Source organism: Rhinolophus ferrumequinum, chromosome 12, assembly GCF_004115265.2.
Source record: "Rhinolophus ferrumequinum isolate MPI-CBG mRhiFer1 chromosome 12, mRhiFer1_v1.p, whole genome shotgun sequence".
Taxonomy (NCBI): Eukaryota; Metazoa; Chordata; class Mammalia; order Chiroptera; family Rhinolophidae; genus Rhinolophus; species Rhinolophus ferrumequinum.
Genome location: NC_046295.1, coordinates 59,715,065 through 59,731,884, shown reverse-complemented (window position 1 = coordinate 59,731,884; position 16,820 = coordinate 59,715,065). Strand labels below are relative to the sequence as shown.

General features: G+C 44.2%; 1 protein-coding gene across 2 annotated transcripts; it reads left to right on the top strand.

Moving 5' to 3' along the window:
- The first annotated feature begins 2,111 nt into the window (after positions 1–2,111).
- Positions 2,112–2,991, top strand: LOC117032341 (nucleophosmin-like). Of its 2 annotated transcripts, XM_033123772.1 has the most exons (3): positions 2,112–2,169; positions 2,464–2,686; positions 2,772–2,991. In XM_033123772.1, the coding sequence occupies exons 1-3, from the start codon at positions 2,112–2,114 to the stop codon at positions 2,989–2,991; spliced, it is 501 nt and encodes a 166-aa protein (XP_032979663.1). The 2 variants fall into 2 exon arrangements, with proteins under 2 accessions (XP_032979663.1, XP_032979662.1); XM_033123771.1 differs by having other exon boundaries at positions 2,112–2,686.
- Positions 2,992–16,820: the final 13,829 nt, after the last annotated feature.

The window sequence follows — 16,820 nt, the reverse complement described above, 5'->3', positions numbered from 1 at the left end:
GCTGTAGAGGTCCCCCTCAGAGGACTGAGGGGTCCCTGCCCTATACCAGACTCCCCAGCCCAGAGTTCTAGTGCTGGGAAGAGAAGTCCCTATAACTTCTGGCTGTGAAAACCAGAGGAGATTTTGGCTGAGTGAGATGTAGGGCGGCTGGAATCCCAGGTGCTCTGCTTAAAGGACCTGCACACAAGTTTACTCGCTGATGGACTCACTTGCTCTGAGTTCCAGAGCTGGGGCAGCAGGTGGAAAGACACAAGGGACATACGGGGAGGAACTGAATTTTCTGGTTTCAGAGCGAGGGCTGGAGGGGCAGCTTTCTCCCAGGCAGAAGTGCTGCAGAAGTCATTGTTCCTTTATTGAGCTATCCCCCAACTCAGCCTGCACTTGCAGATGGGTGCCATATCTGAGCCTCAACCTAGCTAACATCATTCACCCTGCCCTGGTTCACCCTTCATTCACCCTTCCCATTATTCTCCCTTCCCTGAGACCCCACCCCATCCAACTTGCAGGTTCATCCAAGCCATTCCAGTGACTTTTTCATACAAATGGCCTGTCTTGGCTCATGCTGCAGACTTTCCTAAAACCTCTCAAAGGTTCATAAACCCCAAACAAGCAGCACCTTGCCTCAGCATGCCCCACACCACTTCCTAAGCAGCCCTAAGCCCAATACTAGTGGCAGACAGACTCAGTTCACAGCTTAGCCTCTCCCAGGCACCTCCAAACCCAGGACAGGTGAGAACCATCTGCAGATCACTTTGTAGCTGATACCAAGTAGCCGCACACAGGGCATAGGCTAACCTTGGCCTACAGCAGAGCCCCTCCCAAGATTCCTCAGAACCAATACACCTGTGGCCATCTTCAGACCACAGCAGAGCACTACCACCACAAACAACACACCCGAAGGGCAGACTCGTCAGGCACTAGAGCCCCATTAAAGCAATTCCTGCTTGATAGGATCAGCCCCTGTACAACAGTCTCCTCCACTGTAGTCACAGCCAGTTCTCACAACCAATCAGCCTGAGGGTCAATCCCTCCCATTAAGGTGCCAATAGCACACACAACCCACACAAGGGATACACCTGGAGCACCTGGCTCAGGTGACCAGGAAGACTGTCACTGGGCCCCACAGGACACCTACTACATAAGGCTCCTCTACCAAGACTGAGAGATATTGCAGCTCTACCTAATACATAGAAAGAAACACAGGGAGACAGCCAAAATGAGGAGACAAAGAAATATGTCTGAAATGAAAGAACAGAATGAAATTCCAGAAAAAGAACTAAACAAAATGGAGACAAGCAATCTACCAGATGCAAAGTTCAAAATACTGGTTATAAGGATGCTCAATGATCTCAGTGAGAAATGCCACAAAGAGATAGGAAACATAAAAATTAAGATAGAAACATAAAAAAGAACCAGTCAGAAATGAAGAATACAATAACTGAAATGAAGAATGCACTACAAGGAATCACCAGCAGACTAGATGAAGCAGAGGACTAAATAAGCGATTTGGAAAATAAGGTAGCAGAAAACACCCAATCAGAACAGCAATAAGAAAAAAGAATCCAAAAACATGAGGATAGTTTAAGGGGCCTCTGGAACAAAATCAAGCATACCAACATTCGTATCATAGGGGTATCAGAAGAAGAGAGGGTACAAGGAATTGAAAACTTATTTGAAGAAATAGTGACAGAAAACTTCCCTAACCTGGCGAAGGAAATAGACCAGGAAGTGTAGAGTTCAAATAAGATGAACCCAAAGAAGCACATACCAAGACACATCATATTAAAATTCCAAAGGTTAAATACAAAGAGAGAATCTTAAAAGCAGCAGAAGAAAGGCAGTTAGTTACCTACAAGGAAGCTCCCATAAGACTGTCAGCTGATTTCTCACAGAAACATTGCAGGCCAGAGGGATTGGCATGAAATATTCAAAGTAGTGAAAACCAAGGACTTATAACAAAGATTACTCTATCCAGCAAAGCTATCATATAGAATCAGACAGATAAAGAGCTTCCCAGTCCCTGGTGCAATTCCGTCTTGTGTGTCTGTGCTGCTGAGTAGTACTCATTTATCTCCATCTGTCTTCTCTCCTACCTAAGTAGCCACCAGCCCATGGAAGATTCGATGGACATGGACATGAGCCCCCTGAGGCTCCAGAACTATCTTTTCAGTTGTGAACTAAAGGCCAACAAAGATTATCAGTTTAAAGTGGATAATGATGAAAATGAGCACCAACTATCTTTAAGAATAGTCAGTTTAGGGGCTGGTGCAAAGGATGAATTGCACATTGTTGAAGCAGAGGCAATGAATTATGAAGGCAGTTCAATTAAAATAACACTGGCAACTTTGAAAATGTCTGTAGAGCCAACGGTTTCCTTTGGGGGCTTTGAAATAACACCACCTGTGGTCTTACGGTTGAAGTGTGGTTCAGGGCCTGTACATATTAGTGGACAGCACTTAGTAGCTGTAGAGGAAGATGCAGAGTCAGAAGATGATGAGGAGGAGGGTGTGAAACTCCTAAGTACATCTGGAAAGCGCTCTGCCCCTGAAAGTGGTAGCAAGTTTCCACAGAAAAAAGTAAAACTTTCTGCTGATGAAGATGATGACAACGATGATGACGAAGATGATGACGAAGATGATGATGATGAGTTTGATGATGAGGAAACTGAAGAAAAAGCTTCTATAAAGAAACCTATTTGAGATAATCCAGCTAAAAATGCACAAAAATCAAACCAGCATGGAAAAGACTCAAAAACCATCAACACCAAGATCAAAAAGTCAAGAATCCTTCAAAAAACAGGAAAAAACTCCTAAAACACGGAAAGGGCCTACTTCTGGAGAAGACATTGAAGCAAAAATGCAAGCAAGTATAGAAAAAAGTGGGTCTCTTCCCAAAGTGGAAGCCAAGTTCATCAGTTGTGTGAAGAATTGCTTCCGGATGACTGACCAGGAGGCTGTTCAAGATCTCTGGCAGCGGGAGAAGTCTCTTTAAGAAAATAGTTTAAACAGTGTGTTAAAATTTTCCATCTTATTTCATTCCGGTAACAGTTGCTATCTGGCTGTCCTTTTTACAATGCAGAGTGAGAACTTGCCCTACCGTGTCTGATAAGTGTTGTCCAGGTTCTATTGCCAAGAATGTGTTGTCAAAAATGCCTGTTTAGTTTTTAAAGATGGGACTCCACCCTTTGCTTGGTTTTAAGTATGTAAGGAATGCTATGATAGGACATAGTAGTAATGGTGGTCAGACAAATGGAAATGGTGGGGAGACACAAATATACATGTGAAATAAACTCAGTATTTTAATAAAGTAAAAAAAAAAAAAAAAATTTTTTTTTAAAAATGAGCTTCCCAGACAAGAAAAAGCTAAAGGAGTCCATCATCACCAAACCAGTATTACAAGAAATGTTAAAGGTACTTCTTTAAGAAGAAGAAAAAATACAAGATAAAAAGTATGAATAATAAAATGACAGTAACTACATATCAACAATTACTTTAAATGTAAATGGGTTAACTGCTCCAATCAAAAGATATAGGGTCGCTGAATGGATGAGAAAACAAGAACTTTACGTACTCGTATGCTGCCTACAAGGGACTCACTTCAGATCAAAAGACACACAGAGACTGAAAGTAAATAGTGTAATAAGTATACATGGTGTCATATAGGTACTAGATTTACCGGGGTGATCACATCGTAAGTTATATAAATGCCTAAATCACTATATTATACACCCGAAACTAATATAATATTGTATGTCAACTGTAAATGGAAAATAAAAAAAACATTTCAAAAGTATTCATAAAAATAAGAATGAGGAAAAAATGTAGACAGACAATTCATAGAAGAAATACAGGTGACCAATATATATATACATATATATAAGAAGATTCTCAGCTTTACTCCTAATTAGGGAAATGCAAAATAAACAATGAAACCCTGGGTTCCACTCTCGGCCCATTATATTTGCAAAAATTTAAAAGACACAATATCCAGGGTTGCAAATAAAGTAGAGAAATGCACACTCTCACATATCTGATGGGAGTGTGAATTGGAATTCAGGTTTGGAGGACAATTTGGCAATGTTTATCAAACTTAAAATACAATCCATTTTAAAAGTCTGCCCTACAGATATATTTGCACATGCCTCCAAAGATACATCTACAAGGATATTCACTAAAGCACTGTTGTAATTGCAAACACACAGGAAACATTATAAATGTCCATCAGTAAGGAAAAGACTAAATATATCCTGGCATATATAAAATAGAATAGTGAGCAAACATTAAAAACAGTGAGGTAAATATGTATGTGCTACTATAGAAGCTTCTAAAGTGTAAAAAAATAAAAATGCATCTTCCAGAAAAGCTTTTAAAATAAAAGATAATATGTATATGAGTATATCCTCTATTACTATACCTAGTATAACGCCAGGAATATAGTAAATACCCAATAAATATTGGCAGTATAAATGACTTGTAAATATTTGTTAGAGGAATGAATGACTGATGAATAAATGAATGATAAATGAATGTGCATATAAACATGACAAATTTGTTTGAAAAGATATACAAGGTTACTTCAGTATAATGGGAGAGCGGTCACTTTTCATTTTATATCTTTTCATAGATTTTTTAAAGAATTGTATAGGTATGCCTGCTATTTTCATAATAACAGAAATAGAAAAGTGAAGGCTCCACCTGTTTTTTAGGAAGATGTTAATATCATAAACAATATTGAAAGATTAAGGAAAAACAAAGAGAGTATTTGCCTCATATATAACAAAGTTAACTTCACAAAATACCAACAGTTTTTATGGATCAATACAATAGAGAGAAACAGCCAGGATAAAAGTAGCCAAATGGTACGGGGCACACTGGTAACTGTCTACCTGTTATCTAGTCTTCTTTCTCACAAACAGAACTATATTAGGGGGTGGGGCCAGCAATGCACATTTTACCCAAAAGAAAAAGTACAAATGACCAAAAAGCACATAAAAGATATTCAACCTCACATAATCAGGAAAATACAAAATGAAACAAAATACTTGGTATCTGCTCATAACATAGGCCAAAAAGAAGAAAGATTCCTATTACCCAATGTTGACAAGGACTTGAGAAAGCCATTCTCAATCAAAGTCCATGGGATTGCAAATTGGTACAGTAATTTGATATCTCTATCAAATTTTAAAATATATCATCTCAGACCTAGAAATAGCACTTGTAGGTATCTGTCCCACAGAATCCCTTATACAATTACCCAAAGATGTGTGTACAAGAATGGTCACTAGAGCCTTGTTCATTGGCAACAATCTGGAAACAATTTTATTTGCCCATCAAATGAACTGTGAACAAGAACATAGAGTCAAGTCAAGATCTCTGCCCGGTTGGAGCCTGGGTTCCAGTGGGGGGCAGAGAAGACAGACAAAAAACAAGCAAACACATAAGCAAGATGCATTCCAATAGTTCCAATAACATAAATACTGTAAAGGACATAAAACAATAGATAGAGCGTTATGTGGGGAGGGAGAGGGCAGAGGGGAGGCTATTTACATGGAGCCATTAGGGGAGGGAGGTCTCCCTGAAGGTGACATTGAGCTAACATCAGAATTAGGACAAAGAACTAGCCCAGCAAAGGCAAGGCCCCAAGACACAATAGGAGAAGATGAAAGATCATGAATAAAGGGACAAGATGAGATTGGAGAGGAGCACAAGTACTTGATATCATTTAGGCCTTGAACTTCAGCCTGCAGATGAAGAGTTTGGGAAGCCACTAGAGTATTAAGCAAGGAGGGACATGACCAGGCCTACCATTTTTAAAAGATCACTCTTGCAGCGAGGTGAAGAATGAATTGTAGGAAATAACGGTGGAAGGATGGAGAGTACTTAGGAGGTCCTGGCAAGATGTGCCTGCAGGGTAGACCAGGTTGTTGGCAGTGGCGAACGAGAAGTGTCTTGATACGGGGCACATTTTGGAGGTAGAACCAATAGGATGTCCTAAGTGGTTTGGACTTGGGGTTTGACAGCAAAGGGAAAAATCAAGGATGTCTCCAAGCCTGGGGACATGAACAACTGGTGGGGTGGTGGGATTATTTTCTAAGATGGAAAAGGCTGAGGAAGGAAAGTTTAGGATAGAAAGTCCCGAGTCCGTGGTGCACTTGTTAAGTTTAAATGTCCGATGAGACATGAAAGTAGAGATAAAGTTGGAAATTAACATATGTATTTACAAATGCACAGAGGAAAATCTGAGAGGTTAGCCACCTAACTGATAAAAGGATTCTCTCCAAGAAATGGAATGGCCAGTCGGGGGAGGGGAGATGAAGAGGAAAGAAGCTACTTCGACATTTCATTTTATATACATTAATAAGATTTAAAATTGTTACAATGAATATGTATTACCTTTGAAATTTAAATAAATGAATATAAATAAAAGAAGACTAACTGAGTGATTCGGAAATTTTTCCACAGAGCTTTTTCTTCAAACAAAATCTTATCTAGAATGCTCTTCCCGCTGTCATCATTCAGGCCTCAGCTCAAATATCACCTCCTTGGAGAGGCCATTCTTTAACCACAGGATCTCAAGTAGCTCTACCGCTTCCTTCTCCCGAGTCACTCTGTTTTATTGTATTCTTATCACTTATAACCCAAAACCAACTTGTCTATGTATTTGTTTACTTGTCTTCCCTACTAGAATATAGGGGTCAAGAGACTAGGGATGTTGTATGTCTTGTTTTCCACTTATCTCTAGAATCCAGAACCGTGAGTTGCATACAGTAGGCATGCAATAATCACTCCTTTGATTAAAAATGAACTCCAATTTGTCCTCAAGATAAAAAGCTGAGCTGCTTCAATTGAATTGAGGGCAGGAGTCCAGAGTCTTGCCTCTACCTTTCTCTCCTCCCTCCCTACCACCACTGGGTACCCTCAAGTATGTCCAGGGGACCCCCTAGGGCCCTGCAGGAAAGAGTGTAAAAACCACAGGATTGCCCTGATGGGCTCAGGTCTTTGCAGTTCCGACAATCTACAGAAGTTCGACCTGAGCCCTCCTTCTCAGCAACCCCACCTTCCTTGGGTTCCATCCAACATTCAGTATTACACTCCACCCATCTCTTTCCACCTCACCTCCACCAACCCAACTTCTTTTACCCAAGCACGCCTCCTGCCAGGTGCTCCAGGCAGTGCCCACCACCCACACACTGCTCCTATTCATGGAATCACCAGCAAATGCCAGCCCCAGCTCTGCTCTGCACTGGGCACAGTAGATCCAGAGGCAAGCAAACTGGGCCCCAGCCTGCAGGAACCGCACCTGGGACATAACCCAGGTGACTCAATTACAGCAGAGTCCCCGGCATTCTGGTGGCTCTCACAGGCATGTGATCAAGTTCAACTGGATCCCTGATTCTTTCTCCAGCCTTCCAGATTATCCTGAGGCTATACAGTCAGGATTAAACAAAGACTTGTACATTCAGCTGCTCTCTTTATAAGATGGATGATCGGACTGCCCCGCCTCCAAGAAAGGGAAACGTCATCTGTCTGTCTTGCTTGGCCTCACTGCCACTTCAAGCAGGGGTTAGCAGCATCCCTGGACACTGTCTTCTGCCCCGTCTGTGACCCAGAGGGAGCAACCCTCATCCTCAGACCGCACTCCTCCCCAGGCTCACCCCAGGCTGGGGGCTTGCTTATGTGCCTGCTGCCTGCCTTGGTCCAGGGCCAGCATCTCTCCACAAGAACCCAGCACAGAGGCAGAAGCATCACAGGTGTTCAGTAACCCCATGTAAAGGCAAGTCCCTGCCACTCTCAGGATCTTGCCACAATTCAGAATCTTCCTTACGCCCAACGTCTCCCTCGGCTACTGGAGGTGCCTCTGACTCTATGTGGGCCGAGGGTGGAACCCAAGGTAGGCAGAGCCTCAGGGATAAAGCCAGGAGAGACCAGAACAGGGAGGGGGGCTCTTGCAGTCCTCACTGCAGTGATTCTCTCTGGAAGGAGAGGGCTAGAGGAACACTGCTGGCCCCCTTCCCCAGAGCCCAGCACATGGTGCTCAGGGGCCACCTGCTGGCAGCCAGGGGCACGTGTTGACTGCGGGGGTGGAGCTGCTTAGACCCAGGGCTCCTGCAGGGACACACACACATGCATAAAACCACACATCCCACATCCCAAGCATGCGTGTGCTTACACCAAGAGCCATGCGTGCACACATATGCACATGCAGACATGAGCCCAAGCATGCAAGTACACAGACATAAATAACACAATTACATGTGTGCTCAGAAACATGGCCCTGTCCACCTCCATGGGCACACAGGTACACATATACATGCATACGCATGTGAGGTGGCCCCTGACTGAGCCCCTCCTTCCTCCAGGGTCCCTTTGCAACTCCCTTCCTCCCACCCATCACCTAGGGAAAGACAGAAGCCCATGTGGCCTCTGCCCCTCTACTCTCCTGCTCTTAGGGGGCAGGCAGTATTCACCCTATGACTCAGGTACCAGAGGCCCCTCACAGGACCTCAGCCTCACCTTGGCACAGGATGAACTTGCCTGCATATAGCCTCTCCTCACCTGTGGCCTTTGTGTTCTGGACAGCAAGGACGTGGTGGCAGAGCTCTGCCTCCTCAGCAGCACGAGGACAATGACTCCAGGACCTTAGATGGCAGTAATCTCCATATGGAGGACAGCTGTCCACTAGGTCCCACAATGACATAGGCCACAGAAGCACAGGACGGAATCTAGAAAGCTGGGAGTGATGCTCGTGAACTCTCTGAGAAACTAAACCCAGAGGCCGACATCTCCAAGGGGGTGGGTGTTCAAGACTGACAGAGCCACAGAAACCCAGGTTCAAGGTCAAAGAAGGAAACTAATGTTTACTGAGTGCCTGCTGTGTGCAGGCATTTTTCCCACATGATCTCATTCCATCCTTACTTCCCTGTTAACTAACCTTCACAAACCCCTAACAAACCATCACCCAGTCCCATTCTTTTCCTTTGTGAATGTCCCTTAGATTTTTCCACGGCTGCACCCACAGGTCCAAGCTTCCATTAGCCTCGCCTGGGCCAGCCACGCAGCCCCGTACCCACTCCTGTCCCATCCACTCTGCTCTCCATAACTCAGACAGGCCCAATTTAACAACACAAAGCTTAAATTCTCCCAATGTGTATGGTCTCAATGACTTCTTGTTCTTAGGACCGAGACCAAAATGCTAATCTCTGCTTTGCACCCTCCCCTCTCTCTCCAGTCTCACTTAATCACCTCTTGACCCTCATTCCCTCCATTCCACACTGGTTGTTTGCAGTTTCTCAAGTGCCTCATTCTTCCTCCCGTCTTCGAGGTTTTGCGCACGCTCTTCCCTCTACTCCCCTATTCCCATCCCCTGCCTGATACACCCCTCCTCCACCCCTCCTCAAACCTCAAATCCTCCCGGATACCTTCCTTGCCCCTTGATCCTCTCTCCCTGTTAAGCACTCATAACTCCCTGTGGTGTTCTATCATAACGCACAGCAGCGCTTGTAATTACCTATTTGTGCTGTTATGTGATTTCCCTCCGTCTGCTCTGTCCCCTAGGCTCTGAGCTCTGTCAGGGTAGAGACCTTGTCTCTTGCTCAGTTTTTTATGCCCAAGTTCCCAGAAATTGTACGTGCTAGAGAAGATGATATTCAGACCAGGTCCCTCTGCCTCTAAATAGCATCCCCTAATTCAACAAGTCTCTCTGTGTCCCCAAAGGAACAAAGTTGGCAGGGCAATGCCAGGAAGAAGGACTTGTCCTTCCTCATCCAGGGACGCCTGACCTTCTGTTAGTCCCTGGCATGAACAGTTCAAGCTAGCCTATCTATCCTTTATCTCCATTAGCCCCAGCACTCAGCAGGCCAGACTGTGCATTTGTTTCTTCCTTGGCAGGCCTGTACTGTTATCTTTCTTGAGCAAAATAATAACTGTCTGATTGACTAAAGGCAATGCTTACCTTCAATCTCTGGTTGGTGGATAAATAAAAACAAATGCAGTAACTGGACAAAAAGATCAGCAGATACTCATATCATCTTGCGGAGGCAGGGAGATGTTTTCTAATCATGGAACCAAGGGCACACGTAATAAAGAAAACAAGTGACCAAGTAAAAGTGTTAAAACTTCTGTACATCTTTTTTAGATATTCGCCATCCAAAGGACACACCAGGCCTTTGGAGGTCCTGAGGCTTGTGCTCGAGAATTTCAAGGTAGATGAAGCCTCCTTCATGGGAGCAGCTACATGATTCGCCAGGACGCTTATTTAAAAGGTATTAAGAATTTCAAAGGGTGGCGGGTTAGTTCAGTTGGTTAGAGTGTGGTGCTGATAACACCAAGGTTGCCGGTTGGATCCCTGCATGGGCCACTGTGAGCTGCAGCCTCCTTAAAAAATAAAAAAATAATTTTTTTTAAAAAAAGAAAGAATTTCAAGACAGAGACAGCAGAACATTAAGCCAAGTTCAAGGCCTTCCTAAGCCCAGGGCCCTGTACTACTACACAGATCGCACACCCATGAAGCCAACTCTGCTCCTTCACTCTGGGAAGCTGGGTAGGCCGGAGCTACCCACGTGCAATTCGATGCTGGAAACATTCATATACTCAGCACCTCACCCGTGCCCAGTCCTTGCCCTCACAAAGCTCAGAGCCTAATGGTGGAAGAGCAGTCAGTGTAGTTGAAAAGATAACGTGGTGTATCTTTAATACCCTGGAGGCAGACAACTGGATGGGCTCCATTCCAGGTCCCAGAATCTCAGGGGCGAACAACGAGACACTAAAGTGCAACCCAGGGATTGTGTCATGCACAATGCCCCATGAATTACTTACTCGCACACTCTGCAAAAGCCTGGGTGCATTTTGGAGGAGGGCATTAGAGAAAACCTGGCTGCAGGGAGCTAGCCCAGGTGCTGCAAGGATGTGAGGGTCTTTGGAGAGCCAGACGTCCCCTTGAGAACCTCCACAGTTTCATGCCAGTAAACTACACTCCTGTACCAGGAATTCTGACTGATGCAAACTGCCAACCTTAAAAAGCACCCAAGACGACTCTGCCTCTTTATGCCATCTAGGGAGGAAGTTTGAGAGCTTCCTCTAGTGGAGTCCTGAGCTAATGTTTTTGCCAAAGAAAGGCCAGGAAGGAGATCAAGGCAACCTTCATCTCCTCGCATGAAATAAAAATAATAGCCAGCATTTGTTGTCTACCATACTGCGTCGGGAGCTTTTACATTAACATTTACATGAGTTCCCTAAAGTATGTCTTACTCCTGTCTTGAGACTCCCGGAGGTTGATATTTTTGTTTTAACACTCATATAGCCCTTACCACGTTCCAGGCACTAAAAGTTTTACAAATATTAACTCATAAAACTCACACAGCACCCCCTATACAATAGATACTATGAGTATCACTCCCATTTTACTGACGGGGAAACTGAGACCGAGGATGAAATTACTTGTTCAACGTCACGAAGATAGTAACTGGTAGAACAAGGATTCAAACCCAGACAGACTAGGTCCAGAATCCATGCCCTTAACTATTTTATGTTGCCTCTCTAGACTCAGAAAGCAGACAGAAGAGAATGCAAGCCTAACACCAAAGCCCAGCTTGTTAATTGTTCATTTGTGTGCTATTTGCTTTTTAATTCCATAAGTACTTGCAAATGTCAAGATACTGAATCATTCTTTCAAGGAAGCAACTAACATAGATTAAGACTTTAGGCTTTGGGCTGACACAGACCTGAATTCAAATCCTACCTCTGCCTTTCGCCAAACTGGGGAGTTTGGACAACTAACTTCAGCGCACTGTGCCTCAGTTTCTTCAACTACAAAATGAACATAATAATAGCACCTACCTTTTAGAGTTGTGGTGAGGCTTAAATGACATAGCGCAAATAAAATTCTTCACACAGAGCCAGGCCCACAATAAGCATTCAATACAGTTTTTAGTTACTCTTTTTAACACTATTATCTTCATTTCATCAACGCAGATTGACAGACAGTGGGGCAGAGTGAGAAGGACATGGACTTTGGAGACAGGAAATCCGGGATTAAAATGCAGCCACATATTTTGTTCACTGTGTAGCTCTGAGCGAGCCACTTCTAACTCCCTTTCCCCCTCTGTAAATGGAGATTATAATGAGAGCTCCGTCTCCGGGCATTTGTCAAATCACAGAAGCTCGTATGTGTGTGAGAAGGACATGGTCATCTATCAAGGAACATACAGATGTTGGTCATCATTTGTGTTACATAAAATAACTTGCCAATAGTGGGTTGAATGGTGGACCCAAAAACATACATTCACATCCTAACCCCCAGAACCTATGAAGGTGACCTTTTTTGGAAAAAGGTTTTTACAGATATAATTAAGGTTGTTGAGATGAGATTGTCCTGGATTACCTGGGTGACTCCTAAATCCAATGACAAATGTCCGTGATCAAGGTGCTGACAAGTTAGGTTTCTGGTGAGAACTCTGTTCATGGCCTGAAGATGGCTGCCTCCTCCGTGTCCTCACATGCTTTTCCGGGGTGTGCGCGTAGAGAGAGAACTGTGGGGTCTCTTCCTCCTCTCCTAGGGATACCAGTTCTATGGGAGTAATCCCACTCTATAACATCATTGAACTTTAATTATCTCCACAATGGTCCTATCTCCAAATACTGTCACATTGGAAGTTGGGGCTTCAACATGAAATTGGGGGGACACAATTCAGTCCATGTGAAGAATGTGTTAAAATCCAGAGCAGACAGGTAAGTGGCAGTTCTGGAGCACAAATAGAATGGGGCTTCCAAGGCTTTCCTCAGTGCCAGCGCAAGAACTGGCAGCAGTAAAGGGAGGGCCAGGCGGAAAACTTCCTACACCCTCTGCCACCTTCACAGTCTCCCCCACATGCACTTGACACCTGGCTGCTATTATTCCCCTTTATTTTATTACTAAAGTGGTTGGTCTCACCATAAAGAAATAACCACAAAATTTCATTTTTGAAAAGTGAATTCTTAGATATGAAATACCTCCAAAGGGTATCAGAATCCCTTCAAAGCCTATGAGGGGGTGTGTTTACAACTAATACCTGGACAGATTCAGGTTTTGAACAGCAAAGATGGCTGGAGTCATTTTATTACAGAATTATTAAAAAGCAGTTTATCCCCAAGTGGAAGGGAATACACATCAAATCCAAATGGCAGAGTTGTGAAAAGGATTTGGGATGATATAGCAAGAACATCCAGAGTAACTGCTCTGAAATTTGAAGACTTTCAGTGTGTTAAATTAAGTCCTCCGGCACCTTTTAAAATCTAAAGCAATCGGTCTAATGTTTCTTTAACAGGTTGGGTTTTGGTGAAACTAAACAATGTAAACTCTTAAAAATCATCCTGTTATTCAAAGCAAATAGCTGATCTACATCCATGCCTGCAATACCCATTTCCCTTGAATGTTTACAATTTATTTGTTCAATAAATATAAATGCAGCTCCTACTATGTACCAGGCATAACACTGGATTCTGGGGATTTAATCATAAAGAAAAATAGATAATGCCCAGCCAGAAGGTGGGTTCCTAGTTGGCAGATGAGGGTCAGGCCAAGGAAACTGGAGCTGGGAAACAGGAAGGCGGCCTTACAAACAGGGAGGTCCCAGCACAGGAACTTAGAGGGGGAGCCAAAACACAGGCCAATGATAGGGGCCCCATCAAGGCTTGTGGAAACTCAGGAATAGTAAAACCACTGTCTGAAGTGGGCGTCCTGACATAGGGATGGAGAGGCATGGGGTGGGAGCACATCTCAGGCCACAGTAGGGGTCACGGTGGCCAGTATTCCGTGACCCCCTTCCTCGCTCTGATGAACAAGGAAGCTGATGCCACACTGAGTCCACCCACCTGGAAAGGGGAGAGGTATCTGCAGTAGAAGCCTACCTCCTGCCTCGGCGGGGATGGGTGTGGGACCGGGACAAGAGAACAGAACACCTATAGAGGAACATCACTGCATCCCATCGGAAATTGACAAAGAGGAAAAGAGCCCAGGAAGTGAGGCTGGAACTGATTCAAACCCACGTGGGGGAAACGAGGTGGTCAGGGACTTCCTGAAGCATTGGGGTTTTAAAGTTCCAAAACCAAAAGCACACCAAAGGGCCCAAGCTCACAGGGAGTCGGGAATGCCACCTCGTGCCTGTCCTTCTCTCATTAAAGAGCCCTCTTTGGTCTTTGGTCATCATCTAATGTGTCTCCTTGCCCGGCAGCATGCATGAGAAAATCAAAGGAGAAAGTGCAGGGAGGAGGGCGGCTGGCTGGTCATCGCTCATCACATAAACTTAAACTCAATTCTTGTTCTTCTTGGATTTCTTTCTACCTGGAAACTTGCAATGGTTTCCAAACTCAAATGGTGTCAAAAAAAAAAAAAAAGTAGGGGGCAAATAGACATCATGTTAAAAAGAACATAGGCTCTTGATCTTAGAAAAGTCACGGCCTCTCTAAGCCTCAGTTGTCACCTGTGAAGAACAGGGATAAATGAAGATAAAAACAGGGCTCACAGAGCTAATATGAGAGTTAAAGAATTCTACATGGTTTGCACATGTGTGTACATTAGTAAATATTGCTATAGACACTCAGGTCCACAAGGTACAAAGACCTACAAACTCAGTGGATGTAAGCCCGGGCGCCGAGAGGGATGTAACTATCTCTACATCACATCATGTCTGGCATTGGCGTCCTAGGCACTTTGCCTTACACATCTTTGTCACAAGTATTTTTGCAGCAAACATTTTTGCCTCATAGCTAATTGGTCGTAAGACCATTTTGCCTTAAAAAAAAAAAAGGTAAAATCACAACAAAGAGGGACATTTTAAAAAAGGACATAATGACACATGACAAAATGAATAACAATATTAAAAAGACTACTTAAAATGTGTGCCGGGGCCAGCCCCGTGGCTCAGGCAGTTAGAGCTCCATGCTCCTAACTGCTAAGGCTGCCGGTTCGATTCCCACATGGGCCAGTGGGCTCTCAACCACAAGGTTGCCAGTTCGACTCCCGCAAGGGATGGTGGGCTGTGCCCCCTGCAACTAACAACTGGCAACTGGACCTGGAGCTGAGCTGCGCCCTCCACAACTAAGGACAACTGAAAGGACAACAACTTGAAGCTGAACGGCACCCTCCACAACTAAGATTGAAAGGACAACAACTTGACTTGGAAAAAAGTTCTGGAAGTACACACTGTTCCCCAATAAAGTCCTGTGCCCCTTCCCCAATTGAAAAAACAAAATGTGTGCAGATTTATGGCATATGCACAAATACCTGATTTGATTTTGTGGATGGTATCAGCATTTTTCTTCATTTCATGGGAAATGTGAGTTCAGCTCTGCGCCCTCGAAGTGGACCCTCAGTTTCTCTTTCTCCTTCCAGAGTAGCGTGTTTCAAAATAAGAAGCCAAGGAAGTCTACAGCACAGATGCTATGGTTAGAGGTTCACAGATGCTAGAAACGGGTCACACAGCCTTATCCCAGCCAACTTACCTTTCGACAAGCCCACCTCAATGGTTGTGAGTCTAAGGCAAGAAACTGACCTGAGATTGTAGGTGATAATGCAAAGGTAGAGGACAGGAATATCTGATCTATACAAGAAGAGATTCTCCTATAATCAGCAATTTAAATTCTAACATCTATTTTTTAAAATGCAATCAAAACAATGTAGGGCATTTTATAGCCATCAAATTTCAGGCTGACAACACCCAATTTCAGGGAGTTTACACTGAAATTGGTTCATTTGCACATTGCTCGTAGCAATTTAAATAGATACACTTTGCAACCCAATGCAGCATGACAAGTCAAGAGTGTCAGAGGTCACACAGGCAGAAGTCACACAGCCAGCCGGGTCCTTTACTGAGGCTCGCTTTGTTCTGGGTGCTATGTCAAGTGTTGGAGATACAGGTATGAATGATATTTGCTCACTGCCTTCAAAGGACTCATTGTACACTGGATGAGACAGAGAAGTGAACACTTGTTTCAATACTAAAGGACATGGTAAGCACTGGGTGTCATGGGACCTTCTAAGGAGGCCTCTTAGCCCAACCTGGAAGTTCACAAACAGGATTTCTGAAAATATTGACTATTGAGCTGAATTGGAAGGATGAGCAAGAGTTAACCAGGTGAAGAAGGCTGCAAATGGTGTTCCAGGTAGAGGGCACAGCCTGAGCAACAGCTTAGAAGCTTGTGGGAGCGTGTAGTACGCAGGAGACCAGAGGGAAACCAGGGCTAGAGCTGCTCAGAGGCAGGTGTGTCCACACCACAGCGACTTAAGGCTTCTGCTAAGAGTCTACGGCAGGGGTGTCCAAACTGCGGCCCAAGGGCCAAGTGCGGCTCGCAATCCATTTTTAATTAGCTTGCAGCAAATTCCAAAAATATATTTAGTTTACTTAAATAAACCAGGTGAGGCAATACGTACTTCACCTCGAGTGAGTGGCCCGGCTGTGTGTGTATTTTACCACATATGGCCCTTGGTGAAAAACGTTGAAAAAAGTTTGGACGCCCCTGGTCTAGGGTTTAGGCAAGGGAATGACATGAGCACATGTGAGCTTTACGATGGTCCCTCGGGTTGTGGTGTGGAGGACGCAGAGGGATGAGAGCAGATAGGAAAGCCACTTAGGTGGGCGTGGCTACAGTCCAAGCAGGGAGCGGATGATGGAGGCTACCCCCTCCCGCCAGAGTAGTGATGGGGGAAGAAAGGAAAAGATGCAGGAGAGAGAAGGAAGGTACGGAGTCCTTCAGCATATTCCAATCAGTCAGTCACCAGAATTTAGTAATTCTTTGTGGAAGTTTAAAGGGGAGTAAAGAGTTGAAAACAATCTCAGAAGAGCTGGA